Genomic DNA, 22,239 nt, shown 5'->3' with positions numbered 1-22,239 from the left:
GCAGGGAGAACTCTCCTGCCCCTCGAGTAGGAGGTCACGATCTCCCACTGCCACAATTGTTTTATCAGAGCATCCTTGAGTTTTATCTCTTCAGCAGCTTGTTTTCTTTCAGCAGTTAGCATGTCCTTGTCAGAAAGCTTATCTTTTCTTTGAAGTGCTAAAGAAGCCTAGTCCCTGGCCCTACGTCGCAGACGGTCTCCACCACAGCCCTTGGCCCAGCAACAGGCACCTTCTCATATATTTTGCAGCCGCTGTGCAGCTTATCGGCCGCCTGGTACCATCAAGCTCCCAATCCTGCAGGGAGCACAGCGGAGCCTGCCCGCGGTGTACCCGCTCCGCTCTATTATAAACGATAACAATTAAAACAATTTCATTTCGGGTCCCATAAATTCAGGCTGAGAAACAATAATAAAAAAAAAAATAAAAAAACCCAAAACACAAAAAAAAAAACCCCAAAAACCCACGGCCGCCGACAACCAGACTACTTCCCGCCGGAAGCACGGCTGAGCCCCCAAAGCGGCGTCTTTTATAGCAGCACCGTGACCAATCACTTCCCGCCGGAAGTTCGCCCTGCTCTTTCTCCATTGGGTCGTTAGGGTACGCCTTCTCCTCCTATTGGCTCCTCTTTGGCGCCCTTTGGAGAGTTTCCGGGTCTTTGTCTCCCTTGGCGGCTTTTCCCTGGCGCGTGCGCTCTTTGTCCCCCGCGGCCTTTTCTCAGGAGCGGTTACCTCAGGGGAAGGGGGAGCTTTTACAGGGTCTCAAAGGAGAAGCACACGCGCCTGTTCATTACAATTGTGACACAGGTTATAATGGCCACAAACTATTTTAGATTTACACACGGTACAACAATTACCACACTATATTCTATTTTGACATGAATCACGACTGTGTTTAGCACAATCCCCCCTTTTCTTTTTGTTTATCTCATTGATTCATCTCTTAGCTTCCAACTCAGTAATAGCTTTTTGCGTTGTAGTCGTTCCTTATTTCTGGTTGCATAATCTGTATCGCTGATAGTATCAATCAAATAAAGCATTGAATTAAACAGGGGATAAGTAACAACCCCCCAAATTACGAAGCAAATAAAGCATTGAATTAAACGGGATAAGTAACAACCCCCCAAATTATTAAGCAAATAAAGCACTGAGTTAAACAGGGGATAAGTAACAACCCCCCAGATTATTAGAGCAAATAAAGCATTGAATTAAACAGGGGATAAGTAACAACCCCCCAAATTATTAAGCAAATTAAACACTGAGTTAAACAGGGGGTAAGTAACACGCTCCACCCTCCGCTGCTCTAGGATAGCAGTTGGTATGGCTTTAGGGAACAGTGGTGATGTAGGTTCTGTGCATGCCAACCATTCCAAAGTGGCAACTGCATTTTTCCCTATAGGGTCGTTATAGTCTTAGATCTGTCATTCCCCCCTCCAAGCAATTTTACAACACCGGCACCTTCTCCAGGGGACCTGTGCCTGGGTGGTTCCGTGGAGCATTTTGGCTTTGTACGAGTGCCAAAGTGAGCGTGTACTTTTCTCACGCCAGAAAGCAGGTAGCAGAACTTCTGTGGTGTCCTTCACATGGCTACGAGGATAGGATGAGAACCACCAAGAGAAGTCCTTCCTGGCAACTTCTCCAGGGGAGCTCTGCCTGGGTGGATCCATGGAGCATTTTGGCTCTGTACGACTGCGAAAGCAAACAGCTACTTTTCTCACCAAAGCAGGTAGCAGAACTTTGGTTGTGTCCTTCACATGGCTACCAGGGAAGCGTGAGGAACACAAAAAGAATTCCTTGTTATGATATTAGATCACTGTTATGATATTCGGTCTGTAATTCCCCCCTCCAAGCAATTTCACAACACAGGTCAAAAAGAGCTTGCTGTTATGCTGTATCGTCCTCGGGTGAATATTTGAAATGAATAGGTTAGGCAGGGTCCTCCTCGCAGTAGGCTGGTTTTGTCGAGCTGACTGACGCTCTTCTCAGGACTGCGGCATGACTTTGGCACTCTGCTCAGTCACCTCTGGACAGCAGAGCTCGCCTGCCCATTCTGCTCAAGGGCAAGCACCGCTCTCAGTGTGTCTGCTTCCCAGGAATGTCTGTGCAACCGTATTGGAGGTCATGATCCCGCACAGTCATGTGTGCAAGGTGAAACACGTGTCTCTTTGCAACCACCACACCCTTCTTGCTGGCTACTTGCTCTCTGACAACCGCAAAAGTCCCAAGTCCAGGAACGCATACCGCCTGAAACAGATGAGACGTCAGATTAGATGTCTTGGGGGGACAGATGGATGAATTGGCAAAGAATGGCAATGGTGCTTAGTTCCCTGCCAAGGGCTGAGGTTCAAAGAAGCAAGATGGGCTCTTTGGAAACCTTGGGAGTAGACAAACAGGGCCTGCACTGTTCCCTCTCAGTCCCCTTCACCCATACAGATAGCTCAGGAAAAGCTGACAAACACCCTTTGGCCTAAGAAGACAAAAGTTCCCGCAGGGAAGTTCCCACACTTGGAATAATCCCTGAAGTATCCCAGGCTTCCAAGTTTTGTCACGCAACTCTGACCATGGGGACTTCAGACACCCCAGAAAAAGTCCAACCCTTTTTCTGACACTAGGCCTGGACCTTACTGTCCATCTGAATGGACAGAAGAAGTGGCTCCTCACACATCTGTGCACTGCAGTGTCATGCCGGGGCACTGCTCCTGCTTTCAGTGGAGAGGAAGAACAGTTGTGCTGTTGAGCAGCACGATCACTGACTTGGGCTTCTACAATTGGCTGCTTGATAATTAAAACACCATTCTTAAAGATTTCCTTTGCCGGATAGAAGAGTACTCGCTGACTTATTAAAAACCTTCTCTTCCATATAACTTCTTCGTGACATGTATTTAGCTACCTTAAGAAAAATCAGTTATCGCCTGCTTCTGTATTAGAGATACAGAAAGACATAAAATCATTTTTGTGAATGGTATAGGAGGTGCCTCCGGCCACGGCGATGCTTTCTGTAGGCCGAAGGGGTGGCCTGTGCTTGTCAGCTGTTCATTCCACGGCGTCAGTGAGAATCTCCGACAGGCATGGGTGGCCTCTGCCCATCGAGCTGGACAGGCTTTTGTTGGGCCGCCATTCCCCAGCAGGAGCAGTTTGGTTGTGCCCCGTTTTAGTGCGAGACAGAGAAATCCTGGCAGCTGTCCTTTCTCCTCTCGCTGCTTATGCTGCTTTCTAATACCTGCCCAGCATTTCCAGGCAGCTCCAGATTCCATGAGCTCTTGTCTCAGCTGTGTTCAACAAATGCTTTTTAGTGGAACTGGTGTGTTTCAAAGAAGAGGGGAAGAGAGCACAGCAAGTGGAGGAGGAGAGACGGAAAATGCAAACCACCAGGCAAAGCCCCTGTGCTTGGGTGACCGAAAGCTCAGCCAGCAGGGATTTACGGAGCCTTCAGCGTGACGTACCCCTTCCCATGCTAACAGCAGGCAGCAGGTCAGGAGCTGCAGGCTAGCCAGCGCCTCGATGTCTCTCCCAGACGAGTGCTGTGTTCATCATTGGCTGTTCACTTTTAGCACGCCCGACTGCCTGCTACATGAGAACTGAAGGGAGCTCTGGCTTGCGCTGCTGACGTGACCTTTTCCTTTGTAGCGTGAACAGCGTGGGAAGTCTCCAGAATTTAGGCAGGGAGGGCTGAAGACAACTGAAAGCGGAGAGGTTTGACGTGTGAGGTGCAGGGGGCCTGTGGGACTAGACCCTTAGTCAAAGGCTTCCTCCTGGAAGCTGGTTTCTGCAGGCGCCTGTTGACACGAGCTTGTACAAGCCTGGCTCATGTTTCTTGAGCAGTATTTTGGAAGGGCCGTCCACTCGAGAGTCTGAGTTTTGCTGAGGGCCACTGAAATGGACATCCTTGAGGCATTTTAGCCGTTCTTCTAAAAAGCTCTCTCTTGCCACCCCCCGGTAACCTGCCGTGATGTTTAAATGCTGCCTAGGACAGTGTAGTGGCATAATGACTCTACTTGCCACGTGGGCCCCGCCTCAGCGTGGAGATCTCTACGTGCACGGACAGACTGGCCAGGTTCCTTGTGGGCACAAAGCCTTCACTGCTTGTCTTTCAAAGGGCCATCTCTTCATGCGCATTTTTATGAAGCACAGAAGATGATAATGTCTGCGTGTAGCCTGTCACGGGCCATTGGCGTTAACATGCAATCCATCAGTCTGCACATGAGGTGCTGAGTAAGAGCCTGGGATGATCCTGTGTCGGTAACACTTGATTTCAGAATCCTCTAATTTCTTTGTTTCCTATGTTCAGCAGCTAGAGCACCATAGGACGGCTGCACATTAAAGATCTCGAGCTACAGAAACTTCATCAGAGCTGATCTACAAGCTTGGTGCTAGGAAGGCAGTTTCCCTGTGTAAGGAGTCTTTTTCTGCAAATCAAAGATTGAGGGTTATTCTCCTCTCTGGTAGAGGGAGCTTGGTTTTATTTCTCAACGAATAAATGTACATGCTTGCATTCCTTGCCGTGTCTGTAGCTGAGCCAGAACGCGCGGGAAGGACAAGACCAAAGCCCAGTCTCAGCAGCTGGTCTGTTCTTGCCCGGTGCAACGGGAGCAGAACTCCCTGTGTAGCTGTTCCGTGTTGCCGAAGGCACGTGGCGAGGCAGGAACGGGCTCCTGGTGCCATGCGAAACCAGCCGGCAGCTGCCAGAGAGCGCGGGGGGCTGTTCGGGTCCACGGTGCCCACATGTATTCCCTGCAAGTGTCCTGGCCCCGTGTCTGGTGGGGCTTGGAGGGGTCCCCCAGCTGGGCGGGCTGCAACTGCTGCAGCCACGGCGCTGGGACCGCGCTGCCCGCCCTGCCTTGGGCTGCCTCAGTAACTGGTTGTTCATTCGCCTGTCGCCCGCAGAAGCGGAGAGGAGGGGGCCGTGGGTGGCGATGGCTGAGCAGGAGGCGCTGGCCGAGCAGGAGGTGTGTGCCATGCGGCACTGGGAGGTGCCGCCGTGACAGTTCCCCCAGTGCAGGGAGTGAGCTCAGCTCTGTGATGTCACAGCCCGTGTCACAGCCTGCCAACGTCCTAACAGCCCGGCAACGTCTCCACCGGGCAGTAGAGCCACGACGGCTGCCACGTGCGCAGCCAGGCTGGAGGGCCGAGGCAGGAGCAGCGGCACCATGCCGGGCCGCAAGGCAAACCTCAGCCAGCGCGCCCAGGAGCTGTGTGCCGCCGTCGCCTTGCAGGGTGCTGCCCCTTGGGCTTCTTGTGGGGACGGCCTGGGGCGGGCGGGTGGCTCTCGGTCCCCGCGTTGTCCTGCACGGTACCAACAGCGCCTTTGTGTCCCCCAGAGCAAGGCGGGAAGTTTTGCGCGCAGCCGCGTGAGGAAAAGCGCAGTGGGACCAGAGAGCGGCTCCCCCGCCTGTGTGAGGCTGTGCAGGAGGACGTCCGTGCCCGGGGCCATAGCCAGCAGGTACCGTCGGGTCCCTCCTGCTCTACCCCTGCCTGGCGCTGGCCCTGTCGGGAGCGGGCGGCACAGGGCAGCACTAGGCTGGGACTGGCCCCAGGCTGGTGGTGATTGTTCTCTCTGCCCCTCTCGTGCCCACAGCACAACAGACGCAGCGTCTCTGAGACTTGCAGAGCGCCAAAGTCCTTGGGGGCCACTTTGGCCAACCAGACAGGGCCCAGCGCGCCCGGGCTGCTTGCAGGGGGCTGGGGCTGTGGGAAGGCTCAGAAGGACAGGGTGGGTGGTAGAGTGACCTGGTGCCGGCACAAGGACAGCCCCCCAGGGCTGGTGTGGTCCAACGGGGGGTGTTTGTGTGTGGTCCCACGGGTCCCTTTCCACTGCGGGACCCACCCGTGCAGATCCTCCTTGAGCTCCCTGAGCAGATCTGTTGTCCCGGCAGTGCTCCCAGCTGTCTCAGCCTGTGTGTGCCCAGGGCTGCCCGGGTTCCTGCAGCTCCAGCCACATCCCTGAGAGAGAGATGCTGTCCCTGCCCTGCCCTTCACTGCCCGTCCCGAGGTTACAACGCGGTTATAAGCCCCGCTGCGGTGACAGAGACCCTGGCCCCGCAGAGCTGCCTTTGCCCGGGGGCCTCTTGCAGGGCCAGCGGCAGGCGGGTGCGGGGGGGTGGTGCTGCTGCTGCTGCTGCTCTCCGGCACCCCCGCAGCTGGGGCACTGATGGATTCGATTGACGCCCAGCCCTGGGTCTCAGTTAGGCAGCACCCCTAAGTCCGGTGTCCCCAGCTCCACCCTGGGGGCAGTTTTGCAGGCAGGACCCCCTTGTGCCGCGGGCGCCCAGCAAGCTCTGCCTCCAGCCTGCTGAATGCTCGCATGCCCATCCAGGTGGCCCAGGAGAAGCTCCAGGCCGACATCTATGAACGGGTGAACACCTGCAACATGCTGCTGCACCAGGTGAGGCAGCGGAGACAAGTGCGGGAGGAGCTGCAGAGGCGGCTGCAGCAGCTGCAGGATGCTGCGATGCCTGACAAGCAGCAGCAGGCACAGGCGCAGGTACCTGGGACCCCCTCCTGGGCTGGCAGCACCTGCAGAGGGCTCTAATCCAGCCCCTGCACCCCCCGGCTGGCCTCTGGGCTCGGCATGCGGGGTCACCCCCTGTACCCCCCCACCTCTGCCCCAGGCCATTTGCCAGCTGGAGAAAAACATTGAGAAGGTGCTCCTCAAAGTCCACACTGGACAGAAGGTGACTGCCCTGTACCTGGCGGTGCGGGATGTCCTGAGGAAGGTGAGCTCCTCCCCACCGTGCCATCGTGCCACCTGCTCCCCCAGCAGAGACAAGGAGGTGCCCCAGGGGCAACGCTGGTGGGACGCCCCCCTCCCAGATCAAAGAGGTCCTCCTGCTCCCCTCCATCTGCTGTCACAGCACGGGGGACCCCTGGGGCTCACTGGGGTGACGTGCTGTGGCTCCCTGTGTCCCAGGAGCTGGCCCACCTGCCTCCGCACCTGGACCTCCTGTGCAAGATGGCCGAGCTGTATGGTAGGGAGCTCCAGGACATGGATCTCATGGCCTTGGAGGCCTGCAAAGCCGCTGACAGAGCCAAGGTGAGATGGCCAGGGGCACCTCGGGGCCCTTTTCCACCCTCCAGAGCCCACCGACGGCACCATGTGCCCCGGAGCTGCTGAGTGTGCCTTCAACCAAGAGCAAAAGAGCCGGAGCTGGGCTTGCCCACAGCACCCCGATGGCTCCATAGCTCCTCCCGGGTGTCGCTCTTGGGCCGCGCTGCCCTGGGGCTGGGGACAGCCTGCCCGAAGCCCCAGCTACGGCGAAGGCAGCACGCTCCACCCGCCAGCCCTCCTTGCCCACTATCCTTCCCAGCCTGTCTACTTGGCGGCGGGGCTGGTCATTGCTGACCCTGGCCATCCCACAAGTTCAGCTGGCTGCCAAAGGTCCGTTCCAGCTCTGACAGCCACTTCTCCCTTCTCTGACACGCTCCAGGAGGACGCAAACAGGACGCGCAGCCGGATCCTTGCGGAGAGAGCGCGCATGTACCGCTCCCGGGCCACCCAGGAGGTCTCTGTAGACACAGGGTGGCGGAAGGACGTGTACCAAAGACACCTGAGAGCGGTGAGCTGGGGGTCCTGGCACAGGCCAGGCTGTGGGCAGACGGCAGGCATCGGTGCCGGGCCCCCCACGGGTCGGGGGCCTGCAGGGCCAGCTCCCCCCGGCTGTCAGCAGCATGGGGGGTGACAATGCACATCCTTGCAGCAGGAGAGGCACGAGCTCACCGTGGACTCCCCGACCCCGGCCTCACAGGACCAGCTCGTGGGTGAGTGCCTGGCAGGGTGCAGGGGGGTGGGACGCGGGCACAGCCGCAGGCATCCTTCCCTGACGCTTCCCTCCCACCCCAGGCACCAGTCTGGAGGCCGTCAGGTCCCAGATGGAGCACGAGGCCAGGGTCACGCAGAAGATGCAGCAGGCCAAGGCTGCGCTGCAGTGCTCCAGGATCTGGGTAACGTGACCCCCCCCCTCTGGTAAAACCCACGGCTGCTCAGGGCCCGGGGAGCTGAGAGCCCTCTGCTTGCCTTGTTTCATTGTGGGCTTCTCTGCCCTCCTCTGCCTCGGGAGACCCCCAGAGGCCCTCTGGGGCGGGCAGGGATGGCACCACACTTCTCCGTGACATGAGCTTGCAGCCGTCCATGGTGCACACGGCTCCCCGAGGCCACGGCCCGGGTCCTGTACCCTGCAGGAGCACCGGGGGCTGAGTCCTCGTGCTCTCCCCCGGCCAGGACATACCCGGCAGGCTCCTGGAACAGCAGAAGTCCTCGGTGGACCTGGAGCAGTGCATCAAGGAGGGCGAGGAGAAGAAGCGGGCACTGGCGGAGAGGCTGCACGAGCTGGAGCTGAACCTAGCTAAGCTGAAGTTTCACCAGCCCTCCAACACAAGCAGGTGTGCAGTCGTGTCCACCGGGCCACGGCCCTTGGCGGGGGGGGACACGTGTGTGCCAGGTGTCCCGACACAGCAGGGCACCCCTTCCCACGTCCCACTGCAGCCGCCCACCCCTCCTGTGCCGCCAGGTTTTCTGAGCAGGGGGCTCCCCCAGCTCTGGGCCTGGCAGAGCACCCAAAGCTCCCGCTGCGGCGGCAGGAGGACCCCCGCTTCTGGCCTGGCGTGGGAAGTGGTACCAGCAGCGTGGAGCTGGGTTGCAGGCAGCACCTCTGCTCTGCATTGGCAACCTGAGCAGCTTTTGCAACAGCTCTAGGGTGTTCCTGCCCCCCCTGTGCACTTGTATGGATGTGAATGTGCTTGGCTCCAGGGTGCTGGAGGAGGAGCTGCGGCTGAAACTGCAGTGCCAAGAGGCTCGGCTGGAGGATATGCGGGCCCAGATGATGAGGAGCAAGGATGTTCTGCTGAAATGTGAAGAGGACATCGACAGCCTTTTCGTCCGCCTGCAGGGCATCGCCGTGCCCGGCCAGGTACCCACATGGGGCTGGCGTGAGCTTGGCCCCGGCCACTGCCCGGTGGTGCAGCAGCACGGCATGGAAACGCTTGGCGCAGCCACTGTCCCCCCCCCGTGGCTCGTTTTCCCCACCAAGGTGGTTGTTCTCTCTCTGACTCCAGGAGGATCCCGTCAAGGCCATGGCGGTGGAGGAGAAGCTGCAGCACTGTGAGCAGAAGCTGCGCTACCTGGTGCAGCGGGTGGCCAGCCTGCCCCACGACTGGCGCAGCCCCAACAAGGACAACAAGGTGCGCGGGGGCTCCATCCCTGCTGTGGCCTTTGGGCACCCGCACGGGGCTTTCCCATACGGCCCATCCCAAGCGTCCTCCCAGCTGGCAGGATGGAGGTGGCGCCAGGGGAGAGCCATGGAGCAGCTCAGCCCCCGGTGGCACGGGGCACTGCAGGGTGTGCTCCGCGCGGGGACCTCGAGGTGGGGCAGCCCTTGGCTTGGAACACCCACCTCCCCTTCAGCAAGTAACCCAGAGTGTCTTCCACAGATTTTTGCCGAGGTCCGTAATTTACTAGAGAACACCACTGCGGATCACCCACAGAACCTGAGGGTTTCCTTGGAGGACGCAGGCAGCGGCCAAGGTAGGAGAGCACAGCGAGGACACGTGCCACAGCAACCATCCCAGCCCCTGCCCGTGGGGATTCCTGGGCATCCTTGCCTGTCTTCCACTGTCCCAGCAGAGCCCAACCCACGAGCTGCTTGTCCCAGGTGCTGTGGGACAAGGAGGGAGAGCCTTGGCTTCAAAATCACCTGGTTGTGGCCTCCTCCTGTTGGATGTTCTTGGGGGAGACCACGAGCTTTTGGCAGCTCTCTACTGTGTTTTTAACAAAGCGGGAGCTGTACCCACCACCCCCTGGCTCCAGGCCTTTCTGGGAAGCGCCAGCAGTGTTGAAGAGGGGCCACAGCGGTGGCAACCCCAGGCTCTGCAGGTCCCCCTGGGATGCGGGGCTGGCAGAGCCAGTCGGCAGTGCCTGTGCCTCAGGGCTCCGCACGAGGGCTCTCTGGGATGCCACCAGCCCTGCAAAAGGTGCCGGCTCTGCCCAGGGACACGAGCGCACAGAGCCTCCACAGCCCACTCCTCTCCACTCTCTCCTCAGAGTCCTTGGATTCTGATGACGAATCCTGTGGCCTTGTCCTCACCCGGGAGGGCATCAAGAAGCAGGGGCTGCTCCTGATGAAAAGCAAGCAGCGTGGCAAGAAGTAGCAGTTTCTCCAGCAGACCTTTGCATGCCCCACAGCCACCCGCTGTGCTGGGCATGCCCTAGAGCCACCCGCTGTGCTCTTTGGCCGGCAGCTTTAATAAAGTAGATGTTTTGCACTCCTCACAGGCCTGTGGTACACCTGGAATGGGGGGGTCACTTCTGGCACCTGGGACGCCTGGGTGCTGAGCTGGCTTTGGAAGCACCCCCATCCCCGCCGCCCCTCACCCCGTTGCGCTCTCTGCAGAGGTGGGGATGGACCGGGGGGGGAACCGCTTTCGTGGCCAAAGCAAAGCTGGGGTCAGGGTGGCTCTCTCCCCCTTGCTCCTGTGGGGCAATCGCCTTCGCGGGACCTCTGCAGCCCCAGACCACTGTGGGACCTCAAAGGGCTGTTGCCTGTCCAAGGCAGCTCTGGGGAAACGTGGGGCAGGGGCTGAGACCTGTCCAGGCATTGGACCTCAGGGTGGGGGTCTTCATGTGCATGCGTGGGAGCACAAGGGCAGACCCTGCCTCGGGAAGGGAGAGCCAAGTCTGAGCTGGAGCCCCCAGTCTGGGGCTGCCTGACCTGACCCGGCTGGGGACCCTTCCAGCTTCTGCCCTCCCCTGGCCCCCGCACACACGTTGTGCAACTCGTACTGATAACCCTGACCTCAGAGCACACGTCGGGCGCTACCTCTGGGCTGCGGGGCAGTGCCTGCAGGTAAGGTCTAACCCAGCATGACCCAGGACAGCAGAGGATGCCACAGCGAGCCTGTGGCTCCCGGACAGGATCCCCAGCCCTGCTGACTGCTCACGGACACCCAGCCGTGGGCTCCACGGTGCCTTCGCTGCAAAGGCACTCCTAAAACATGGCTGCAAAGGGATGGTGCTGTTTCCCCAAGTACAGCCAGCACTGACAGGGAGACCCACGCGGGAGAGTGGCACCTCGTCCCCTTCAGCCGGGGGACATCAACACCAGACCAGGCTTTCACTGTCCTCTCTGCTTGGTCCCTGTACTTCATGCCAACAGCACTTGTAACATCATCCCTAGGGGGAAGGAAGGGCTCTTTCCGTTCTGACCTTGGCAATACCTCTGGTGTAGATGGACTGTCATCCACATCATCCATCGACTGGCCGTCTACATCCAGAGCCTCATACCTGTTGTACAGAGTCACCTGGGAAGACGAGGTGGCCAAGGAGAGTTTGCCTGCCACCCCGAGCATGGACTTGCCTCCATTCACTCCTACCCTTTAAACCACCACCTTCAGCCTAGCAGAGGGAGGATACAGGATCCCCTTGATCTTGATTTTCTTCTGGTGGCTGTTCCTGTTTCTGTCTCATGGAGGGCAGAGCATGGTTCCACCAGTCTATGCTTTCCTCAGACTTCTCAATGCTCCTTGAACTTTCTACTTCCTCTTGTAGCTCTGCCACCAGGCTGAGCAGACCATCCACTTGTCCACACCCCACAGAGCTCTTCTCACCACTGCCATCCATGAAAGGCACTTGCATGCCCTGCAGCCCGAGGCCTGGATGCCTGCATGTTTTCACCGGAGCTCTCTCTGGGTTGCCACATCCATCCTGGTGAGTGCAGAGTACAGAGCTTTCTTCCAGGTGGATACCATAGCCAAGCTCCTCCTGGGAGAGTGATGACCACCAACTGAACTCGCTTCTTTTGCTGGTAGGATGATGACGCCCTTCCTGCGCAAACTGCCATGCAAACTGCTGCGCACACCCTGGCTGATCACCACACAGTTGGCCTGCTCTGCTGGCAGTGCTCCTGGCCACTAGTGCTCCATAGGCTGCTTTTTATGGGGGTGGGGTGGCTGCGGTTGCTCTGGCAATGCCTAGACCTTGAAAGCATCTTTCATGAGAGCTGTCAGCTCTCAGTGGGTGTCTCCGCTGCCCTGGCATTTTCCTGCCTTAGGAAACCCCCTTGTGCAGCAAGATCTGCCGCTCTACCGTGGATCGGGCTGGCTCACCTGGGTGGAAGAGCAAGGAGGTGTTAATGAGGTGGGACATGGAGGAATGAAAAGGAGAAGCCTTGCATAGTTCCTCTCTGCAAGAGACTGGACTGGGGGTGCTGACAGGACAGGGTCATAGGGACAAAGGCAAGGAATTGGACATCAAAATAGAGGGGATTTTGGGTCACCAAGTAAAGTGACTGGCAGGGACTGAAGGCAGAAAATCTGGGGAGACCAAAATGAGGGTCTGGGAGCCCATTCTCCAGCCGACACACCCCAGGGGACTCATATGTCTAGGTATCCCCACTCCTCTCAAGGGGGGACCCAGGTATCTGGGACCTACATAGGAACCCCGCTGTCTCCTGGGTATCCAGGCGCCTGGGCTCCACCTGGGAACCCCGCTGTCTCCTGGGTATCCAGGCGCCTGGGCTCCACCTGGGAACCCCACTGTCTCCTGGGTATCCAGGCGCCTGGGCTCCACCTGGGAACCCCACTGTCTCCTGGGTATCCAGGCGCCTGGGCTCCACCTGGGAACCCCACTGTCTCCTGGGTATCCAGGCGCCTGGGCTCCACCTGGGAACCCCGCTGTCTCCTGGGTATCCAGGCGCCTGGGCTCCACCTGGGAACCCCGCTGTCTCCTGGGTATCCAGGCGCCTGGGCTCCACCTGGGAACCCCACTGTCTCCTGGGTATCCAGGCGCCTGGGCTCCACCTGGGAACCCTGCAGTTCCCTGGGGACCCAAGCATTTGGGTGCTGTACTTTGTGGCCATGGGGTGGTGGTGGGTGCTGGCTCCCTGGCTCCCTGGAAACCCAGGCATCAAGGCAGGGGGGCTTGCCTTGCGGCAATGGGTGGCCCTGGCATCCTGGCTCCCTGCGGTGCACTCCTGCCTGCTCTGCTTTGGGCCTCCCAGTCAGCGCGAACAGCTCTGCCATGACATTACTGGGGCCCCCCTCAAGGACCCTCGACATCAACGCTGCCTTGAGGCCCTTGCCCAGGCTGCTGAGCCACTTTCCTCTGTCACTGTGGGTGCGTCATGGGTTCCCCATCCTGACCGGCACCTCCATCCCACCAGGGACCTCCAGCCCAAGGGGGACCACCACTCTGAACAGGATCCCAGAGCCGTCTGGGGTTTCCCACTTCAACCGATGCCCTCATACTGACACGGGATCCCTGGCAGTTGAAGACCCCTTTCCTAAACAGAAACCCCAGGGACCCACCCCAGACAGGCACCCTACGACTCCCAACAATGCCAATGTCTCCCTAGTCCTGACCTGGACCTCAGGGACCTCTGGGAACCCCAACCCTGCCTAGGACCCTGAGAATCACCCAAACCAGAACAGGGACACTGAGGACACCCTGGCCCTACCTAGGACCTCAGGAATCCCCAAGAATATCTGACCCTTCCCCAGTATCCCTAAACCCTGATCAGGACTGCAGGAACCCCCAGGAACTCCCAGCCCTTACTGGACCCTCCCATCCCTGAACCTCCAATCCCAACCCTGTACTGGTCTCAGCACACCTGTACTGGTCGCAGGGTCGGGGCAGCGTGATGTACTTCGGGAGATCGTCATGGATGCCCTGCATTTTCTGGAGAAGCAGAGCAAGACGAGTGAGCAGGGGATGTGGGACATGTGAGGGGTAGGGTCAGGACATGGGTCATGGGGGATAGGACACGGAGGCCTTGAATGGGGGGTGTGGTGAAATACAAGACGATATGGAGGTCTGGGGCTGTAAGGGGATAGCTGGGGAATCCTGAGGGTATGTGGGCTTCAAGGTATACAGCTTCTGGGGGGAGGGGCGGGGTGTTGGGGGGGTATTTGGGGATATATGGAACTCCAGTAGGGACATATGGGGTTGAGGCAAGTACAGAGGATCTGTGGGGTCTGAGGAGGGATTCTGGGGATCAGAGGGAGGTTACATTGTCTACCTGGCCTTCTGGACAGAGCCCTTTGAGGTGTCTCTACAGGCAGCCGTCAACGTAATCTGGGCGAAGCTGAGCCATCTGGAGAAAGGTATGGGGCCAGTGGGGACGCCCACCCAAGACTCCCACTCTGGAAATTCTCCAGGACCCCCACTAAAGGGACTGTCACAGACCCCCCCACCATGGACATCTACACCCCAGGGACCCCCACCTTGGGCACCCCCATCCTGAAGAAACCCCTGGGGATCCCATCTGGGCTGGACAAGGGACGAGCCCAAACAGCTCATCACAGGGATGCGGATCCCCAGTGATCCCCAGTCTAATGCTGCTTCCTCTCCACCAGCTCCAGCCTGTGTCCCACCTTGTGGTGAGTGCCCGTCTCTCTGTCTTGCCACCCTCTGTCGCCTCATACATCTCCCATCCCCATGGGACCAGCAAGTCTCTCCATCCTAGGATACCAGCCAGCTGCTCGTGTCTTCCAGTGTGCTACCTGCCGCCTCGTGGACTGCCAGTTTCCCCTGGATTGCCCAGGTATGGGGACATGGTAGACCCAGGCATCCAGGCTGGTCTAAGTCCCACCCCGGCGCTGGGTGCCTCCAGGTCTCTGGGGGCAACTGCCATTCCTCATGTGTGGCCATGCCTGCTGGGCCCACCATGAACGCACAGCAGTGTGCTGAGGTGCATGCCTGTGCACCTCTACTGCGAGCACGTGAGCACTTGTAGTCACACAGGAGCACATTCATTCCTGTAAGTGCATGAGTAGATGTGAACTCACATGCTTCTCAATGCTCCCAGTGCAGGTCCTGCGGGCCCAAACAGATGAAACCGTCACACTGCACTGCTCTGTGCCCTTTGCCACCCTCCCTGGCCTGCCCGTTACCTGGATGTTTGCCAAGGACGTGAGTTGCATATATGCTTGTGCAAGGGTGTACACAGACATTCAAGAGAGGACTGGGCCTGGGTAGCAAGGCCTGCATGCACACAGTTGTGCGCTTGCCATAAGGACAATCCATAGATACAGGTATGGCTTATACAGTAGATATAAGTAGCACGTGTGTAAGCATGCACAGGATGCAAGCAAGTGCTGGCCCATGTGAAAGGTGCACACAAGCAAGAGGCAGGTCACTTGTGTTTGCAGATTCATGTGTACTTGTGTGCACACGTGTGGCAAGGAAGTGGCTTTTGCTCTGCTTGTGCATCCCTCTGTGCATACAAAGAGCACAAGGAGCACGTGGGACATAAGGTGCATGCACATGCATGAGTAAAGGGTACAAGAAGCATGCTTCATCACGTGGGACATGACAAGCATGTGCAGGACACGTGTGCCTTTGCATGCACATGTATATTGTTTCATGTACCTGGTGGACCAGGCTGCCTTGATGTGTTCCCCCCCTTCCCCAGCTGTACACACAGGACCTGACACTGTTTGAGGAGCTGCAGGGAAGCACAGAGGGATCTCGCATTCTGATCATCCATGACCCCATTCCAGGAACCATCGCCTGTTCCCTGGGGGAGGTTTATGAGCCATTGGTCCGCAAGTACTTCTACCTCAACGGTGCGCCCAGACACCTGAGTACCCCTGGGGGCAGTGAGCAGTGTGGGGTGAAGTAGCACCCCAGACACCTGGGCCCATGGGCGGGGGGTGCATGGGGTGTGAGTAGGGTGCCAGTACACCTGGGTCCATGGTGGACAGGTGTAGTGGAGCAGGTGTTCCCTGATGCCTGGCTTCTCTGGGGACAGTGGGGCACATGGGGTGGAGCAGGGACCCCCAGATGCCTGGGTCCCAGAGGGCAGTGAGGTCTGTGGCGGGAGCAGGTCCTACAAAAGGACACCTGGTCCCTGGGAAGCAGTGCCCCATGACCCGAGGTGTCTGTGTCTCTACAGTATCAGAGGGAAGTGTGGAGGACGAGCACAGACTCCAGGCTCGGTTCAGAGCTGTGCTACATTGGCCCCACAGCAAGACCCGCCTGCGCCACATGGTATTGCTGGGGCTGGCACTTGGCTCCATGGCGCTCGTGCTGCTGCTGGTGTGAGTCCTCCTGACCTGGTAAACCTTAACCAAAATCCCGATAGACTGCAAGCCATGGACTATGTCCCCCTGGGACTCCCACTGTCCTCTGACCCGTTCCAGGACACCTCCCTTGCACCCAGCACCACTTCAGGCTTCCCTGCTGCCCCCAGACTCCCTAATTATCCCTGAGACCCTGCCATTCCCCCTTGTCTCCAGAACACCCACTATCCCTTAGGCGCCCCAGTTACAGTCAGTTGACCCCGTGGTCCCATACTTTCACCCTTAGACCCACCAGTTGCCCCCAGGACCACCAAATTGCCCCTTGGGCCCCCCAGATTCCTCATGATCCCCCTCTCCTCAGATGGAGATACAGGGTCTCCTCCCCCCTGTCCCATCCCCACCCTTTCTCTATTCCCCCTTCTGCCTTCCAGGGCCACCTGTCAATGCTGGAGACTCACAAACCGCAGTGACCCCCAGACATCTGACAGACCTGGACAACAAGGTCCCTCAGAGGATTCCGCATGCCCGGGATCACCCTAGAGGAGCTTGACACGTGGATCCACCCCTAAGGACCAACATTTCCACAATTGCTTTCTTGTATTGGGGATGGCATGTGCAAATAAGGACAGTCTAAAAGCAGAACCAAAGAGTTCTAAAAAAGTGTATTACGCTGGAGATAGAGATCTGGGTGTTTTGGGCTTGCACACAGAAATCTGTGGGCTGGTGTACAGAAAAACTGTGTAACAGGCAGTGCACAAGCAGTCCAAAATACAGTCCCAAAACCCCTGACCCTGCATTTCAACAGCCAGCACTAAGGGAAGGTCAGTCTGCTACCTGTAGGAAAGCTTTCTTTTGATACTGATGTATTACTACACCTTTATATGTCATGGCCATTACAAATGCCAAGTTACTTTCTCCTCTGATATTTTTTTTTTTGCCTGAAACCATTTTGTCACATATTTACTTTTATACCACTGTATAACCCAGTTGACTCAATTTGGTAATTTGAATAAACTGCTGCTACAGATTTTTCAGTCATTATGTCTGTAACAAAATGATCAAACAGTGGAAGAAGAATGCTATATGATTCCTTGAAGAAGAGATTTTAGAAAAAAAACTACTCTAAAACCCTTAGACTGTGATCACAGTATCTTCAGTGCTCTATGTTGCCTTTAAACATATCTAGACTTATGTTAGAAAAAACAACTACCAGAAAAACATGACAAAACAGGCTACAACTGCAGTACACACAGAGTATGCCCCAATCCCATCGGCGTATTCAGTCCAAAGCTACTGGTAAAATGCTTCTGCCACCTGGGTGGACACTCCAGCTGTGTTTACATCTGCTGGGCTGTCAGTGCAGGTTATGGCTGAGCAGCAATCTCTGGGCTGAAGCCCCAGTCTGTGCCCCCCATCCCATCCCATCCCATCCCATCCCATCCCATCCCATCCCATCCCATCCCATCCCATCCCATCCCATCCCATCCCATCCCATCCCATCCCATCCCACAGAGGCCAACCCTCACCCGAGAATGGACCTTTTCCTCTTGCCTGATACCCAACAGAACCACCATGTGCTCCTCCTGGAGGCTGCAGCTCATGCTTCTCATCCAAGTAATACTAACATTTTCCATTAGGAACACACTTTGGGTTTGTGATCCCTGCCTATTTCTTCTGCTGCTAACGAGTGGGCTGAGGGGGTAGCGGGGTGCAAATCACACTCCCTTCAGTCACAGTTTTCCATCAGGCTGTGTGAAGCAAAGGGAAGAGGATGAAGTTCTTCCTATCTTGGGTGCTGACGACAAAAACATACACAACTGGCAAAGGAGGATGACAGAAAGATGCAGCCACCAGGCATGGGCTCTCCTTTCCTCTCAGACCTCTTGGGCTCTTTCCTTGTCTGTGCCCCAGGCCATGGCTGGAGGGGCTCAGCACAACATGGAGCAGCTGAGGGCAGAAAGAGCGCTGGATTGCTGCAGTCCCACAGTGGAGGGCTTGCTACAAGGTCATTTGCTACGTGAAGTGCAGTGAGTGTGTCCTCCAGGACTCTGACTCCTTATTGCATGCTCTGGAGGGGTTTGTGGGGGGCTCAGCTGCACAGCAGCAGCTCAGACAGCCTTGCTGGAGCTCTAGCACAGAAGCCATCAGCTGCCAGGCACAAAATCCAGTTCCTGAGACCGTCCAAATGGACGGACCTGGGAGAATGAGCCCTTATGGCCCACTGTACGTTGGGGCTGACTGAGGGTCTCAGTGATGAGGCAGCCAGAATGGCCCCTCCCCAGAGACTGGGGCAGCTCTCAGGCCTGGCTATCCCTTCAGAGAGGAGGCTGGCAGTGCACCAGAGTGTACCAGCATCCTCAGAGGTGTGCCATGCTCTGCAGCACACAGCTTGCCACCCCAAGCAGAGGATCCCATGGAAGTAGGGGCCACCAACCCACACTCTTCACCCCAAAACCAAAATTAGATGGAGACAGGGGACATTTTTATTATATGTTTCCTGCAAGCAAGCAAGAAATCAAGCGAAAGTAGCAGAAAGCTTGTGTGGATGAGCAAGGTGCTCCTTAGTAAACTCAGACATATAAAGGAAGTGGTCAGGAAAGCATGGTATGATGGTCAATGGAATAAAGAGATGATGGCCAATAGAATAAAGAGATGCTGTCCAGTCATTCAGAGATGGCGTTGGGAAAGCCAGGGCTGCCCTGGAGTTGAATCTAGTAAGGGGTGTGAAGGGCAGCAAGAAAGATATCGACAGGTATAAAACCAAAAGGAATACTAGGAAAAATGTGGGTCTGCTGCTGAATCCCCATTCACAAGTCCTGGTGACGCAGGACATGGAAAAGGCCAAGGTACTCAATGACTTCTTCACTTCTATCTTTACTGGGAAGACCACCAACCTTAAGGAATTCCAGGCCCAAGAGATCAGGGGGGAAATCTGAAGTAAGAAAGACATACTCTTGGTGAAAGAGAATAAGGTTAGGGAATACTTAAGCCAACTGTGTGTACAGAAGTCCATGGGCCCTGATGGGATGCACCCACAAGTGCTGAGGGAGCTGGCCAATGTCATTGCAAAGCTGCTTTAAAAAATCTTTCATCAGTCCTGGCAACTGGGAGAAGTGTCTGAAGACCGGAGGAAAGTAAATGTCACTCTTATCTTCAAGAGCAAGAAGGAGGACCCAGGGAACCACAGGCTGGTGAGCTTCACCTTGATCCCTGGGAAGCTGATGAAGCAGCTAGTCCTGGAAACCATTTCCAGGCACATGAAAGACAAGACGGTGATCTGAAGTAGTCATCGTGGATTTACAAAGGAGAAATCGTATTTAAGTAGCCTGACCATCTTCTACAATGAGGGACTAGCATGATGAATGAGGGGAGAGCAGTGGATATTGTTTACCTCGATTTTAGTAAGCTTTTGACACTGTCTCCCCAAACATCCTAACAGACAAACTGGCAAAATATGGGTTAAATAAGTGAACAGGGAGGTGGACTAAAAAAAAGATGAATGGACAGGCCCAGAGTGCTGATTAGTGACATAAAGTCCAGCTGGACACCAGTGGTGTACTCCAGGAGTCAATCCCAAGGCCATCCAGCTGCAAGGTAGGTCTGCAAAAAAGGGCACGGAGATCCCGGTGAGCAAGAAACCAACCATCAGCCAGCAGTGGTCATGGTAAGGAATGACAACAGCATCTTGGGCGGCATTAGAAGGAGCATTGCCAGCAGGTCAAGGGAGGTGATCCTTTCCTCTGCTGCTAAGGCCATACCTGGAGTCCAGTTCCGGGTTCCCCAGTGCAAGAGGTACATGAATATGTGAGAGAGGGTCCATCAAAGGGTCTTGAAGATGATTAAGGGACTGAAGCATCTCTCCTTTGAGGAAGGGCTGAGAGAGCTGGGACTGTTCAGCCTGGAGAGGAGAAAGCTCAGAAGGGGATTTTATCAATGTCTATAAATATCTGAAGGGACAGAATGAAGAAGTGGGAGTTAGGGTCTTTCCAGTGGTGCCTAGTGCCAGGACAAGAATCAGTGGGTACAAACTGACAAACAGGCAGTTCCATCTGAACACAAAACACTTTTTCACTGTGAGGGTGACCAAACACTGGCACAGGTTGCCCAGGGAGGGAGTCTCCATTCTTGGTGATATTCGAAACCCAATCAGAAACTTTCCTGGGTGGCCTGCTGTAGCTGACTTTTCTTGAGGAGGGGGCTGGACCAGGTGATCTCAGGAGGTCCTTTCACATCTTGCCATTGCATCCCAATGAGGTGGCAAGAGAAGGCAGTGGAGGGCTTGGAGAGCACCTGAGGGCATTCGGACGGTTCTGGCATGAAAAGGAAAGCAAAGGTAGGACACTGGGAAGCACTTCAAAGAAAATGGGGGCTCTTAAGTGGCACCAGAAAACAAATGGAGAAGTCAGAAGTGTGCAGAAGGGAAATTGGAGGCCTCCAAAGGTGCACCTTCTTCTGGATGGACCAAAAGGTAAATGGAGTGATTCTAAAGAGACAAGAGGACCAAATGGAAGCCTCTGCGTTGAACCAGAGGGCAGATCCTGGGGACCACCAAAGGGCACATCAAAACCATTCATTCAATTCTGTGTCCGTTCAGATCCCCTCCAGGAACTCTTTATTCCCCCACATGCCTCTTTGGTCCCTTCTGTTCTTCTCTATGCATGCTCAGGTTCCCTCTGTTTCTCTCTGTGGACCCCCAATTACCCTCCATTCCCTTTTGAGTGCTTGTAGATCCTCTCTGCTCCTCTGCCTGTGCCTTAGAACCCAGCAGTTCCAACCCATGCATGCTCAGATCTCCTCCACTCCCCTTGGTGCACCCCCCAGCTCTTGCCATCCTTTCTGAGTGCCTAACATCCAAACTATGTCACCACTACCTGCTTTCAAATTCTTTCTGTTACCTTCTGGGTGCTCCTATATCCTCTTGGACTCATTCTGTTCACTTTCAAGCACTCTCAGATGCTCTCCATTCCTATCCAGCTCCTTTCATATCCCCTCATTGTGCTCTCTTGGAACCCTCTGTTGTCCTCCTTTCACAAAGGAGATCTCCATTCCCCTCATTGTATGCTCAAGTGTCCATCCATTTCCCTCTGTACGCACCCAGATCTCCTCTGTTCCCCTCCTTGAATACTCAGACATTCTCTGTTCCTTTCAGTGTCTGCTTAGTGCTGACTTCTCCCATCTGTGTACATCCCACTGTTGCCCTCCATTGACACTCACATCCCACCCATCCTTTCTGTGGGTGCCCAGTTCCTACAGGTTACACCATCAGATCCCTTCCAGTCCCTCTCCATACCCTCAATTGCCCCCCATTTTCCCTCCACGCACACTCAGATCCACTCCATCCTCTCCATGCACACAGGGCCAAGCTTTCTGCTTCCACCTCTGTGCACGCTCAGATCCCCCTGTTCCCCTCTGTACAAGCTCAGATCCCTGTTGCTGCTCTCCATCCACTCAGTTTCACTCCATTCCTGGGCAGACATTTGCTTTCATCTGTATCCATCCACCCTGCTTGACCAGTCTCCCAAACCGAGTGCCCCAGAGACTGCAGCTGTCTCAACTGGCCCACAGAAACTTTAACCAGTGTCTTTCAGCAGACCCATTCAGCTGCATCCTTGCAGATCAGGACTATGGACCACTGCGGAATAGAGAGCTCTCCTGCTTCCCCCAGATGAAGATCACCTCCACCACTATCCTCTGCTGTCATGCCATCCCGAAAACACCAGCCGCTCCAAATACTGTCCCACAACAATCAGCCAGTCCCTCTGGGAGTCTCGGGGCTGCTCTGACTTCCCCACCAAGAGCTGGGCTGGGCTTGTCAAAAGCACATTAAACAAGAACCAATTGACCTGGTAGCACCCTGCTGTAATGGTGGCAGGTGGGGACATCCCCAGTGTTTGCTCTCCGCACTGGCTGGTGACTGGCATTCAAGTGTTTATTTACTGAGCTGCACTCTTCAAAGCTCCCAAATACGCTGTTCCCAGGGGAAATTCCATCCAAGGAGCTAAGCACTCACAGAGGAGATCATTCCAAGGACTCTTGCTGGCATGGGGGGGTATTTTCTTTGCAGCTTAGGGAGCTATGTGCCTATGACCACAGGCACCTTCATCTCGGCTTCTGTTTTCTAAGGACACAAAGGAGACGTAGCCTGATTTTCTTCTACAGGAGAAAGGAAGCCGGGAGGGAGGGTTGGGCCCACTCACCCCACCCACTGCAGGGAGCACTACAAATACCTCTGGAC

At 56.2% G+C, this 22,239-nt stretch overlaps 2 protein-coding genes across 7 annotated transcripts; both read left to right on the top strand.

The window, feature by feature from the left end:
- Positions 1-4,729: 4,729 nt before the first annotated feature.
- Positions 4,730-10,410, top strand: LOC129783929 (coiled-coil domain-containing protein 183-like). 6 transcript variants are annotated; one of them, XM_055797504.1, is made up of 11 exons: positions 4,730-4,942; positions 5,315-5,436; positions 6,310-6,477; positions 6,605-6,709; positions 6,904-7,026; positions 7,421-7,549; positions 7,691-7,751; positions 7,834-7,934; positions 8,212-8,372; positions 8,740-8,899; positions 9,045-10,160. In XM_055797504.1, exons 3-11 carry the CDS (start codon positions 6,364-6,366, stop codon positions 9,756-9,758), a joined length of 1,668 nt encoding a protein of 555 aa, XP_055653479.1. In that variant the 5' UTR covers positions 4,730-4,942; positions 5,315-5,436; positions 6,310-6,363; the 3' UTR covers positions 9,759-10,160. The 6 variants fall into 6 exon arrangements, with proteins under 6 accessions (XP_055653479.1, XP_055653482.1, XP_055653480.1 ...); XM_055797507.1 differs by lacking the exons at positions 4,730-4,942; positions 5,315-5,436 and having other exon boundaries at positions 6,125-6,477; positions 9,045-9,170; positions 9,420-9,513; positions 10,030-10,410; XM_055797505.1 differs by lacking the exons at positions 4,730-4,942; positions 5,315-5,436 and having other exon boundaries at positions 6,125-6,477; positions 9,045-9,513; positions 10,030-10,410.
- Positions 10,411-12,839: 2,429 nt separating this feature from the next.
- On the top strand, positions 12,840-16,026 carry LOC129783786 (sperm acrosome membrane-associated protein 6-like). Its single transcript, XM_055795100.1, has 8 exons — positions 12,840-13,098; positions 13,607-13,681; positions 14,016-14,084; positions 14,337-14,360; positions 14,447-14,524; positions 14,789-14,892; positions 15,395-15,548; positions 15,878-16,026. Exons 1-8 carry the CDS (start codon positions 12,840-12,842, stop codon positions 16,024-16,026), a joined length of 912 nt encoding a protein of 303 aa, XP_055651075.1.
- The last annotated feature ends 6,213 nt before the right edge of the window (positions 16,027-22,239 follow it).

Source organism: Falco peregrinus, chromosome 2 (genome assembly GCF_023634155.1).
Source record: "Falco peregrinus isolate bFalPer1 chromosome 2, bFalPer1.pri, whole genome shotgun sequence".
Taxonomy (NCBI): Eukaryota; Metazoa; Chordata; class Aves; order Falconiformes; family Falconidae; genus Falco; species Falco peregrinus.
The sequence above is the reverse complement of the archived record's forward strand: the minus strand, read 5'-3'. Positions and strand labels throughout refer to the sequence as shown.